General features: G+C 47.5%; 1 protein-coding gene across 1 annotated transcript in view; it reads left to right on the top strand.

The window, feature by feature from the left end:
• LOC138566772 (cytochrome P450 2G1-like) overlaps positions 1-13826 on the top strand; it is a 747200-nt gene that overhangs the window by 569574 nt on the left and 163800 nt on the right. Inside the window, exon 8 of the mRNA XM_069644419.1 lies at positions 5534-5675. Within this exon, the coding sequence (XP_069500520.1) occupies positions 5534-5675 (142 nt within the window). The remainder of the gene's footprint in view (positions 1-5533; positions 5676-13826) is intronic.

The following is a 13826-nucleotide window of genomic DNA, read 5'->3' as shown; positions in this document are numbered from 1 at the left end:
AATAGCTCGTCTCTCACCCCAGGCACCTTCCCAGCAGAATTCAAGACCTCCTACATCAAACCCCTTCTCAAAATGCAAACTCTCGACCCCTTTCTACTGATCAACTACAGACCTCCCTCAAACAACCGATTCCTAGCTAAACAAATTGACCAAACAGCCTACACCCAGCTATGCCTTTTTACAGAAACCAACCATCTCCCTGACCTCGCCCAATCCAGTTTTAGACCCTTACAAGAAAATGAATTGTGCCTAATCTCTATCTGGGTTGTTCACAAAAGAATATCAGACTCTGGAGGATGTGCCACACTAATTCTTCATGACCCCCTGAGCAGCCTTTGGCAGCCTTCATCATCATTGACCACCACACTCTTACTGACAGACTCCACTCTCTCGGCATCAGGGGTGCAGCTTTGAAGTGGATTTCCTCCTTCCTCTCCAACAGATCCCAAATAATACACATGCCTCCCTCCTCCTCAACCCCACACCCCCTGTTACCACAGAGTGCCACAGGATGCCTTGCTCTACCCAATGCTTTATAATCTCTACTTGAGCCTGCTCTCATCCAGTCACACAGTCTGGCTTGCTACAACTATGCAGATGACACCCAAATCATCTTAAAAATCCGAAACGGCCCTTCATCCACTTCCCCCAATCTCGCATCAAGCCTCACAGAAATCGACCACTGGATGACTTATAACCACCTCCTTCTTAACGACAGAAAAACTGAGTACATGATCTACAAGAAGACTGCACTTTTCCCACCAGCAACCACATGGCCAAACTCACTAGGCCCACCAGCTCCACCTCCAACACAGTAACAAGTCGTGGATGCACTATGGACTCACATCATATCAACTCAGTGACAAAAACCTGCTGCCTACACTTATGCATTCTCTGACGCATCTTCCCCTACCTGACTTTCCCTACAGAGAGTCGCCACGATTGTGGCTATCGTCCTCTCACGCTTAGACTATGCTAACCCCCTGAACTTGGGGGGGGCCCGCATTACAACTTAGAAATCTGCAGTGGGTACAAAATACTGCAACGAGGCTCCTTCTTGCCCTAGGCCTTAGACAAGACATCTAACTTGCCCTCTGTGTCCTTCAGTGGCTGTCGATCGGGTGGCGATCCATCTCGACGATCCACCTTCAAGGCAATGTGCATCACACACCGATTACCACACAACACAGGACTAGAATATCTGTAGCAAAAAATACCCTGCTGGCCCACCAGAATCCAGAGATCTGGCACAGCCCTCCTCCTCAGTCTCCCAGTTGTAAAAATCAACCAGAATAGGGGTATCTTCTTTCTCAATCCAAGTTTCCACTATCTGGAACTTGATTCCATTTAGCATCTGCAGAATAGCGGATCACCTCGTTTTCCAGAAGGCCCTCAAGACCTGGCTATTCCCTTCTGCTTGCTGACTGTCATAGTCCACCACCGGGGGGAACTATCACCCTCAGACAGGAAGGCAGAGGCGCCTGATGGGTCACCTGAGGAGACAATATAGTGGTACCTAGCCCACACAGAAAGGATTCCCATCAAACCGTATGATATGATCTGCATAACTTCATGGTAACTAGATATTAGCCCTGATTCACTGGTACGTATGGAACATAGCTTTATCCCTCCCGGGTCACAGCCACCCACACACATACATCTGCAACAACCACTACTCTTCACAACCCACTTCACCACTGCCAATCGAATGCAGCCAAGTCCTATGAAACTATTTGGCCCAGCTGTGCACATAATCAGTCACCTTGACTTGCCTACTCTCCTGACACTCAATCACAGCACCTATCCACTAGCCAGATCTCCATGGGGTGCTATCAGGGACTTAGCCACCCCTGCCTACCTTTGTGCTGGCTAAAAATACTCACATGCGTTCTAGAATCCTCCTTATCTCACATCTCGCACCTCAGTCCTTCAAGGGAGTTCAACCCATAGCACTTTGAGGCCATGCCAATGGCAGTAGTTGCTATAAAAAAGCCATATCACATAGCATAACACCTTTGAGAGGGTAATATGATTATGTGGCAATACCAGTGTAAATACAGGCGCCAGAATGATTGAGGATTAAAGAGTTTCCTTCTTCCCAAAGAAGGGAACCTTGTGGTGCAACTTAGGTGGGGCAATTTAAGAACCCATATGTCTCCCTTCATTCTGCTCTGTTCTCTCTTTTGCCCACTCATACTGTCACACTCTAACTAGCATTTTTGCATGCATCCTCATCACGTTGTCCATCATTCTCGTTTTTGTTTGCACCTACCACTTTCTTTGCCATCCTTCCTCTTAACCTCTAGCTCTCTTGCTGTCCTGCTTTCAGCCTCTCACGTGTACCTCTTCTTGCTCACCCTTGCTAGCACCATCTCTCACACTCTCCTCGCACTCTTCTCTCTCCGTTCCTCATTACAACACCCGCGCTAAACCATGGCGCTATTAGCACCATGTTTGGTGCCGGTGTTGTAACGGGTCCGCCGTGGTTCAATGGGGAATTACCACCCCATTCCAAGGTTGGCGGGCGGTAATTCCCATTGAACCATGGCCCCTCCCCATTCCCATTTTCGCCCCATAGGGCTCTATGGGAATGGGGAAGGCGCTAAGTACGGTACCGCAAATTGCGGTACCGCACTTAGCAACAAGGTCCCTTTGCGGGTCCCTACTTTAACGGCTGGTGTATACCAGCCGTTAAGGACGGGTCCCGCAAAGGGAACTCGTAGTAAGGCGCTAAGTGTTTAACGGCGCAGCAGCCTTTTACGGCGCCGTTAAACACTTAGCGCCAGGTTCGTAATGAGGCCCCGTCTCTCTCTCTTCACATTTGCTCTCTTCTCACACTCACTTTCCCCTCACATCTTCTATCTCCCCATCTGTATGCCATCGGTCTCCTCTCCTCTGTCACTCGCTCGAACCTTCACTCTTGCCCTCTCACACCCTTGCATACATCCTCACTGCACCTCTCCCCCCTCTCACCTTTCCATAGACCCCTAATTATTCTACCATCCTTCCTCTCACACCCTCTCCCTTATCATCTTGCTTACAGCCTCTCCCTCAAAACTCCTCTTGCTCACCCCTTCTAGCATCATCTCTCTTATTCTCCTCACACTCTTCTCTCACCTCACACACTCTCTCCTCATACGCTCTTCACATTCTCTCGCGTCACATCTTCCCCCTCCCCATCGGTCTCCCAATGTTCTCCTCTCACTCGCTAGCACCGTCACGCTCTCGCCCTCTAACACCCATGCATGCATACAAATAACACCTCTCGCTCGCACCCTCCCTTGCACCCCTACATTTCCTTCCATCCTTCCTCATAACACCTGTTCTCACACCCTTGCTCTTACCGTCTACTTTAACTTCACATGTCCTCTCGCTCTCTCCCGTGTGCCCCCAACTGTCTCCTCTCTCTCACTAGCTTGCACCCTCACACTCACCCTCTCACTCGCAACTTTGCATGCACCCTATTCACATTATTTTTTGTATTTTTATTTGTATTGGTTTATTACAAACCTTTAACAAACAGTTTACCTAAAAGAAACAAGTATAACCATTAACCACATCCCTTTAAAATAAAAAAGAAAACATTATTTACACAAAGGGGAACAAGAGAGAACCAGATCCACAAATAACATAAGCTTTCGGCTTCGTTCGCAAAATAGCAGACACGTCAGTCCAGCATTGAGAACTTCCCATCTGCTTAACACTCCCAAGTCCCCCAAACTCCCACCAGAAACAACAGCTTGGGTAACATCTAAAAGGTTCAACCTTTTGTCCTCCAATTTGACAAGATTAGATTACCAATCAAACCTACATCCAGGCCATAATCATTGGCCTTTATCTTCCATATTCACATTATCTCTCGCTCTAACCTTTGCTTGCACCCCTACTTTCTCTCTCATGCTTCCTCTCACAACATGTTTGCTTCCCGCTATCCACCTCTCCCGCTCACACTTCCTCTTGCTCACCCATGTCAGCATCTCTTTGCCCTGCATCCCCCTCTCATGTTGCTTTCTCTCCCATGCTACAGATGCCTATAAAGGCAAACTGCAATGGGCAGTAGCAAACGCCAAAACGATTAGCTTTGCAATGCTTAATATATAATGTTATACTTTCATTTGTAGCCCCGAAGGCCTCCCCAATTTGGGGAAAAGGGCCAGGCCTAGCTTGTCAACACACTGAACAACAGAATGCCTAAACTTATGTCTATATATGTTCTGCCTCCTCCTTCTGCTAGGTAGCCACCCACCATGTGTCCTATCAGGACCTGCAATTGCCCACTTGCTTTGTCTTTTCTGCTTTGGTTTGTGTTTGGTGCATTGTGCACTCACATTCAAATCATAGATTGTAAGAAAAGAAACCATTTATTTTTTGCAACCACAGCCTCTTCCATCCCTACCATTCATCTTTATCAAAAAGGTTATTAAAATCAACGAAATTCAACACATTGGTCTAATAAATGTAATCAATAAATATCTATTTTTAATTTGAGGATTACACATCAGAGTGAGGTATTCATACAGATCATTTCAGTCATGAGTAGTAAGACAAATTATCATTTGGAGGTCAGATAGGAAGAAGAAGTTCTATACTGTCTCTCCTGCCTGCAGTGCATGGTTTGCTCATCTTGATCACCCCTTTGACCTGAAAGTAATTGGTTTGCAAAATATAATATCACCAAATAGTATTATGTAAAAATATTTGTCACACCTACTTTCTGGGTTCATCGGGTATTGCAATTTAGCAGCATTTGTTCTTAGTTTAAAGCGTTTTGTGGAGTACAAAACACAGCACCTGCAGAGCACCATGTATTCTGTTGCTGTATCTTAGATATGCTTAATTACCAAAACATCTTAAAGTACAGGCATTTAGTGTGCAGTTTGCTACGTTTTGAATTAAAGTTCACAAAGTGCAAAACGTGCAAGTACACAACTTTGCACACCCCTACATAAAATCATACTCTCACCTGGGAGGTTTATCCTGGCCAATCAGGTCGATCATAATACCAGTGTTGGGGCACAGTTGCAGTTTTTTTTACCTGGTTCCCTGCTGCGACAGCCTTTTTCTTACACCTCCTTCCACCATTGGCTCCACTCGTTCACGTCTCAGCCATGATTGAAAAAGAAAGGTGTCTCATTAATTTGTCGTGTGTCACGTTTTAACGCGTTTCATCAATGCTGGGAAAGATGTTCCCTCTCTCGGCACAGATTTGCAATCAGTTCCAAAGAAAGTAAGAAACCAACGTAGTTCATGCGTGAGCAAATTACAAATTGAAATGGTTATTTGTTTTACCTCATTATCTACCATATTGCTCATTATATAAAGATGTGCTACTTGATTTCATTTGTATCTCATCTCTGTATTTATGGGGACCGATGTGGATTAGCGTATGTGCAGGCATCCTAAATTAAGGAGAAATCCTGCATACTCCTTAATTTAATGAGTAAAAGCCACTTGCCCTCTCCTTCCCATAGATATTTTTCAGAATGTTTAAGTGTTTTGCTTTCGTTCACTTTACTTTACTTTCTTTTTTTAGGGCACCACAGTGTTCCCTTTGCTGACTACAGGGCTCAAGGATGCGAGCTCATTTGAGAATCCTGAAAAGTTTGACCCCAAGCATTTCCTGGATGAAAGTGGAGCTTTCAAGAAGAATGAGTCATTCATTCCTTTCTCTGCAGGTATTTTCAAGGTTCCCTGCTATAATAATGGAATATGTTCATTGCTGAGAATCAGCTGTCCTACTTCTCCAAGAATGGCCAGCATTTGTTGAAATCCCACCAGATATTTTAGCTGGGTTTGGGTTTAAATATAGCCCAGACATATTTGGCACTTTTCAATTCCTGTCAACTTCTGAATCTTTCGAGCATAGGGATCCAACTGGAGGCATGTTAAAAGTATTTGACTACTGTTCCTGTTGGACAGGCCATTTCACACTCTATTATGTCACAGTTGAGAAGAGAACGAACTTTCAGGCACAAGGTTTGCTTCCAATCTCTTGCTGTGTGTTTTGCATATTGGTGGACTGGGAGACTGCAAGACTGATTGTCACTGCTTCCACATGAGATCTCTGGTTCTTGGTCACAATGCTTTGTGATTCTGAGGTGACTAGGACCCGACGCCGTAAGGAGTTTAACAAAAGGCTTTATTTAGGCACAGGCAGCAGACGCTCCTTCAGCTTAAGGTACTCAAGGCAAACTGTCTGCCAGTTCAAAGCATGCAGTACATACACATTCTGAGAGAATCCTAGGATGCAGGAATTCTCGGAATGTGTATGCATGAATGTAACACAGCATAATAAACACTCCAAAGGTCTATAAACATATATACAAAATGATATGACATTTAAACCTAATACATCTCCCTCCCTTAATGTGGAAGAATTTTAGATAAACTATTCAAGGTAATAATCTTTAAAATGATCAGGCAGTCTCTTTGTTCTTTTGCAGTTGTCTCCGGCATTGGATTCATCCTCCACTTGCTCACTAATGTTTGTAGGTGATTGATATGTAACTCTTTCACCTCCTGGTTCCTCTTGACTCTCATCATTGACATTGTCTCTCATTATATTTTCTCTGTTCACATTTGGTGCACATTTGACTAAATTAGACTTCGACCAACACTCACCCCCTTCAAGAATGACCACGCTACTTCTAATGGTTTCAACTCTCTTGGGACCTAGGAATTTGCTTTCTGTACACTTCGCACTAAAACGTGGGTTTTTGATTAACACATAATCTCCCACCGACAGCATCATCTCTTTTACATTGAAATATATTATTTATTTATTTACTTGTGTATAATCAAAATATATGATTTTTTCAAGGCTTCACATGGTCACTGTGCTCTCTCCTTTCTCCACCTCTCCCATTAATGGTGGCACCCGTTGGAATGTCCTCTTGGCCCCTTTCCACTCCTCCAAAGCAATCATTAATGTCTATGCTAACGGGACCGTCTTGGTCCAAGGCCCTCAGGCCAACCTTCACCTCTTTGATAGACGCTTCCCATGCCTCATCAACTTCCTCTCCGCTCCCGCTGTCCCCCCTCCTCTGTCCTCGGCTACCTTGCCTCTCCCCTCCCTCCCTGCCCCTTCTCTTGCTCCCTCTTCAACTCCTTCTCTAACACCTCCGCAGGGCGTACCTCTGATCTGTACCCCTCCCCGGAAGTTTTTCAAGGGTGGCAACCTTCTCCACATTGCCACTCTAAACTCTCGCTCTGCCATCAAGCACTCCTCTGATATCTGTCGCCTTCTTGAGGAACTGGACCTCAACGTCCTCGGTCTCACTGAGACTTGGTTCACTGCCAGCTCTGCCACCAGCTTCGACACACTCCTACCTGACGGCTACAAGATCCTCTCCGTGCCCAGGCCCAACCGTTCAGGGGGTGGTGTTGCCCTTATCTTCCCTGAGTGGATTCCTGCCACTGTCACTCCTACGCAGACCTACTCCTCTTTTGAATGTCTTGTCTGCCGACTTTCTCTCTCTCCTAGCCATTCCCTTACCGTGGCTACTATCTATCGGCCACCTGGTCAAATTTCCTCCTTCCTCTCTGAGTGGGCTGACCTCTCCTCCTCACTCCTGTCCTCAACCACCCAACTCTTCTTTCTCGGTGACTTCAACATCCACCTCGATGCCTCCTGTCCCCCCACTGGTCTCTTCCGCGAACTCTGCAACTCTCTCTCACTCTCTATTCTCCCGTCTGGGCCTACTCACTCTGCAGGGCACACTCTTGATGCTCTGATCTCTTCTGACCTTCCCCTCTCCCTCCCTCTCTCCACTCCTCTCTCTTGGAGCGATCACTTTCTCCTATCCTCCCACCTCTCCCTCCCTACCCCACAGGCAAAGCCACCCTCTTCACTGCCACCCACCTTCTCGGTCATCCGACCCATGAAGCGCGTGTCAGTTGAGGCTTTCGCTGCTACCTTCTCGCCCCCTTCTCCCCCCTTGGCTGACTCCCACCCTGACACAGCCCTCTCCATGCTCTATTCCTCTATATCTGATACTCTCGATATCCTTGCCCCCGTCATGAGAATCCGCCTGAAGCCCAAAGCCAAATGTAACTCCTGGTATGACTCGGATCTCGTCTCCCTAAAACGCAAGTGCAGGGTGGCAGAGAGGAAATGGCGTGCTTCATGCTCATCCTCTGACAAACTGGCCTGCCGCCTGCTCCAAAGGCAATACCGGCTCTCCGTTCTCACCAAGAAGAGAGCCCTTATCCAAGCCCGCATCTCTGAGGCATCTAACAACTCGGCCGAACTCTTTAAAATCTGCAAGGAGCTGGCCAACCCTGCTGCAGTCTCTACCTCTCCTGTCCCCTCCCAGGCCCTCTGCACTGCACTGGCCTCGCACTTCATCTCAAAAACTCAGGACATCCTGTCCTCGCTCTCCTCCTCTCTCCTCCCTCCCTCTCTTCCCGGCTCTTCCTCTTGCTCTCTTGCAGCCACCCCTCCGCCCTCCTTCTCTGCTTTTCCACCTTTTTCTGCTGATGAGGTTTCCAGACAAGTCCGATCTATGAAAGCCTCGTCTAAACAGGTTCACCCCTGTTCCTCCAAAACCATCAAGGACCACATCGACTCCCTGGCTCCTGCCCTAGCTGACTTTTGCAACCACTCATTCGCCTCTGGAGTCTTCAAATCCCCCCTCAAGCACTCCCTTGTGCACCCCCTCCTCAAGAAACCCTCTTCCGACCCCTCCTGCCCGGCCAACTATCGCCCAATCTCCATTACTCCCTTCCTGGGCAAGCTCCTGGAGAAACTGGCCATCTCCCAGCTTAGCCTCCATGCTGAATATGTTGGTAATCTTCATGACCATCAATCCGGCTTCAGAGCGGCCAGAAGCACGGAAACTGCTCTCCTGAACATCCGTGAGGACCTGCTCCTGAACCTTGATTCCAACACTCCCTGTGCTCTCATTCTGCTCGATCTCTCCTCTGCCTTTGACACTGTCAACCATGCCATCCTGCTCAACCGTCTCCGTGATAACCTGGGTATCACTGGTCAGGCTCTGGCATGGCTGACCTCTTTCCTTTCCGGTCGACCCTCCCAGGTCCAAATGGGCTCCTTCCTCTCTGACATCTTTTTCTCCACCTGTGGTGTCCCCCAGGGATCCAACCTCTCTCCCTGGCTTTTCAACCAGTATCTGGCACTCCTTGCCCACCGCATCGCCGCTCTCTGCCCCCACTTTCAGTGCTATGCGGACGATACCCAGCTCATTTTCAGGCTACCCTCGGCCTCCTCCTCTCCTTCCCTCATCTCCGACTGTCTGTCTGCTATCCAGGAATGGTGTGCCGCCAATGACCTCTGCCTTAACGCCAGTAAGACTGAGATTCTACTCATCGGCACACCCACTCCCTCCTTTCCTGCAGCTCTCTGGCCGGCCTCCCTTGGCCCCCTTCCTGCCCCTACCTGCAAAGCTAAAAACCTCGGGGTCATCTTCGACTCCACACTCTCCTTCTCTCCTCATATATCTGACGTCTCTAAGAAGTCACACTACCAGCTGCACCTCCTCAGAGGTATTCTTCCCTTCCTCTCCTTCCCCCAGAAGCTCACTGTCTCCCGAGCCCTGGTTCTCTCAAGGCTGGACTACTGTAACAGCCTCTATCTTAATCTGCCTGCCTCCACTCTCCGCCCTCTGCAACTTATCCAGAACAGAACTGCGAGACTTGTCCTTGGCCTCAAGCCCAGGGACCGTATCTCTCCAGGACTGAAATCTCTTCACTGGCTCCCAGTGGCTGCGAGGATTAAGTTCAAAACCCTCTGTATTGTCCACAAGGCCTTCTGGGGCCTGGGGCCTAAATACCTTCAACTCTCTCTTCCTAAATATCTGCCTTCACGAGCCCTTCGCTCATCCGTCTCCAACTCCCTCATGGTCAGCCGCTTCTCGAAGCAACGAGCTGGGGGTAGATCTCTCTCCGCAGCAGGGGCCTCCCTCTGGAACAGCCTTCCTGCCTCCCTGAAACTTGAGGAGAACCATCTCCGGTTCCGGAAGCACCTCAAAACCTTCCTCTTCGCTTCTGCCTTCTCTCTCCCTCTCCCTTGCTAAACCTGCTAAACTCCCCACTGAAGTCTGCACTAAACCTGCATCTGGGCCACTCTGTGACCTCGGTCCAGGGCCCAGCCACTCTCCACTTGCACTGCCTCCCTGGCTCCCCCTGCACTGTGGGACTGTCACTGCATCCCTACAGCCCCCTTCCCAGCACTTGCTCTGCACTTACCTCGCACTTGCCACCAGCTGGCCCTTTTATTTATTCTTTATTATTTATTATTTTATTACGCTACTTACCTTGTACTGCACTTTCCCCCCCACCTCCTCCCCCTGCACTTTCTCCTTTTCCCCTTACCTCTCTGCACTTGCACGATCTGAATGACACCTGGCCTAGTAGGATCGTTTGTCTGTCTTCCCCTTGTTTCCCTCCCTCCCTGCCTCGTCGCGCCTTGAAACACTTGTGTATAGGCGCGTTACAAATACCATATCATATCATATCATATCAAGGCTGAACATCAAACAGCAATATCAAGCGAACTAATCAAGTTAGCAGAATGCAGAATTCAAGTCTGATAACAGGTAGACTACGCTTGACCTGTGTGTAACAAAGAAAATTTCCGTGAGGCACCTTACATCGCGCGGAATCAGGTAGCGTGAAGCAACTTGTTAAATTTCGCTACACCCCACGGCGTTGATTTTAATAAACGCTGCTTCCAACAGTTTGGCTGAGGCTATCACCCAACAGGTGTTCTCCCCTGAAATGAGACGACACCACCAAGTATTTTCTTCTATCAGACGGGGGTCGAGCCAGCAAGTGATAGGAAAGCGGTGCGTTCATTCGTTAAGGAGGGACAATGCAAAAGAAGGTGACAAACTGTCTCAATAGAGTCTGGGACTTTGCATAACCTACAGCTTTTTGTGGCTGTTTGTTGTGTTATTGTCAAGATTTCTCTTGTGTGGAGTAAATTCAAACGTGCTCTTAAAAAGGTAGATCTTAATTTTCTGTCTGGGAATTTCAAACAATAGGCTAGAGGAGTGTGCAGTCTATTGAACGTAGGAGGAAGATGGGTCAGCAGCTTACATGCTTGTACTTGGTCGTTGGTTGTTATCCAATCCAGATCCTTCAGTTTTTTGGCAACTCTAACTGGGTTGGTGATCAGATCGTCCACGGAGCACATAATCTCCTGCAGTTTATTTTTTTGGCGTTCAGCCCAGTTCACAAGAGTCTTGCACTCTGAGGAAGCCATCTCTTGGGTGATGATGTTAAAGATGGGGAGAGCGTCTGTTATAAGAGTCTTTCTAAATAGATCTAAAGACAGAGCATTCACCGTGGCACTTAGTGATAGAAGGCCCGGCTCTCTTCTTACGGCCACAATAGGAACAGAGTTAGGAAGGCCGAGAACAGATTTCCAGATGAAACCTTCCAGTTTCTGCCAAAAAGAAGTAGGTATGGAAAGTGTGGCATCCATACCGTAAGTCAATGCCGGAACCATTTTTCCTTTGTAGAAATTAATGGCCGGAATCAAAGAGAATTTGCCGACTTTCGGTCCACCATTCTTAATTGCGAAGTTAAAGATTTTGCTTTTGCCCAAAGATGGTCCTGCATTTTGGCGTCATGAATGCTGCCATCAAGAATTACTCCCAGATATTTAAATTGGGAAACCACTTCAATTTTTGTTTGGTGGACCAACCAGGGCCTGATGATTTTCATCGACGGGCGGTTTTTTGAGAAGATCATGATTTTAGTTTATGGACAAGTTGTTGGATTCCATATATTGGGCTAAGTTTTACAGCTGGCGTTGGAGACCAATGGGCGTCTGATCAAGCAGAATCATGTCATCCGCATATAAAATGCAGGATAGCTTGGAGCCACCAAAATTCGGGGGAAAGGAACGCACCATAGGTTCTGAGTCTTTGAAATCGCCTAAAAAGGCTAAAAACAGGGCCGGGGCCAAGGGACAGCCCTGCTTGACTCCTCTTTTGGCTGTAATTTCCTTTGACAGCGACCCTTGTTTGTTCAGACGAACCATAAGCGTGGTGTTCGAATGCAGCGCCATTATTGGATTCAGGATGGCCTCAGGGCAATTCCAATGTTTCAGCTTATTCCACAGAAGCTTTCTATCTACTTTATCGAAAGCCTGCGATAGATCGATGAAAGCTGCGTATACCGTCGGAGCCCCTTGTTTAATGTTTGCCTTCAGGATGTTTAGTATAAAGATGTTAACCGTCGTGCTTCCGTTCTTCTTGAAACCGACTTGAAAGGGATCTCTGCAGGGAGCCGAAAGCGCCCAGCGGCGGAAACGGTCCAGCAGTAGGGAGGCAAAGAGTTTTCCCAGAATATCCAGCAACGCAATGGGCCGATAGTTGCCTGGTTCTTCTCGGCTTCCTTTTTTGTAGAAAGGTATTACTATAGCTTTGGCCAGGATAGCGGGATTTTCTTGCTGTCAGCACAGTGTTTGAACAGAAGGCTAACGAAGGGAACCCATTCCTTGATATGAGTTTAAAGATCCAAGTTTGAAAGGCCATCGGGGTCCGGGGCTCTAGAGGATTTCAACTTCTGAATGGCCCGGGATATGTTTGCTTTGTCTGATAGATCGGCCCAAGGTGACTGCGTCGGCTCTACTCGCAGGTTTCTTGTAGAGTGCGGGGACACAAACAGTGCTGTAAAGAATTGAACCCAGGCTGTTTCCGCCACTGCATTAATCATGTTGTTGTCTGTGTTGCTCTGTGAGTGATTTATCAAATTCCAAAAGTCAGCAGTTTTTTTTTAAATGATAACTCTTAGCATTTTTTCTGCGTCGTTTTGATAAATGGCTGCTCTCCTTGATCTTATCCAAGCTTTATAGATTTTCTTGTGGTGATCCCAGACGTCCCACGCTGCCCGTGTATTTTCAGAAGGTGCTCTGCGTTTTTGTTTTCTTAACTCCTTCTTTTTCGCTGCTATGAATTTATCATAGTTATGAGTGAAAGCCGGAGCGATGGTCTTCCCTGGCCCCGACTTGGTTCTATGTTCAATCAGAAGAGGAAGGTAGTTCGGCCTCTGTACCTTTGCGGAAGTGTTAGAAATATTTGCTGTCTCTGCATAGTGCTGCGTTAAAGACCGCACATTAGCCGCGGTGAGGCAAAGCCTGGTCTGTTGAAAATTCGTCCCGATTGATGGGGAGTACTGGTTACACATCTTGACATCTGCAGACCATTCCAGAGTGAGCATATTATGATCACTTGCCTCGGTTTTCACCACCTGGTATTGGTGAATTTCAGCAATTAAGGCCTGCGAGACAAAGATGTAGTCTAGAGTGGCCATTGACTGGCCTCTTTCCCAAGTTGGGATATGAATGTCTTTGCCCAGAATCCAAGCCGCATTGTGGAGCCCTCTGGCAGCCATAAGGTTCATCCATGCTTTGCCTCTGTGTTCTGCTTGGGTCATGGGAGCATCCACAAGAGCTTGTTGGTTAGGGTGGATGCAGTTAGCATTAAGGTCTCCACAAATTATTGCAAAGGGGGAATTCCATTCCAGCATGATTTCATCCATGGTTTCTGCCATGGCTTGGCAGAAGTCTGTTACTGTTGTTCTTTGCGGATTAAGGCTAAAGGGTGGTTGGTACAGCTTTTACTGTTTTGACGTGTAGTATCACCTTCATAGTTCCACTCTATAAGGACTGCCAGAACCCCATACGACTTTTTCATGGTCTTGATGATTCTCAGGTTCTGCCCTGAATGGACCGCAATTAAAAGACCGGCTGATGGGCGGCCTAGCATGCCCTTGATAACTGGCGAGATCTCGATTTCGTAGCCGTCCATAGATGGTTTTTCTTGGAGCCAGGTCTCTTGAAGACAGAAAATGTCAAA

This window comes from Ambystoma mexicanum, chromosome 2p (assembly GCF_040938575.1).
Source record: "Ambystoma mexicanum isolate Mex_15411 chromosome 2p, UKY_AmexF1_1, whole genome shotgun sequence".
NCBI lineage: Eukaryota > Metazoa > Chordata > Amphibia > Caudata > Ambystomatidae > Ambystoma > Ambystoma mexicanum.
Note: the sequence above shows the minus strand (reverse complement) of the source record. Positions and strands in the feature narration are given on the sequence as shown.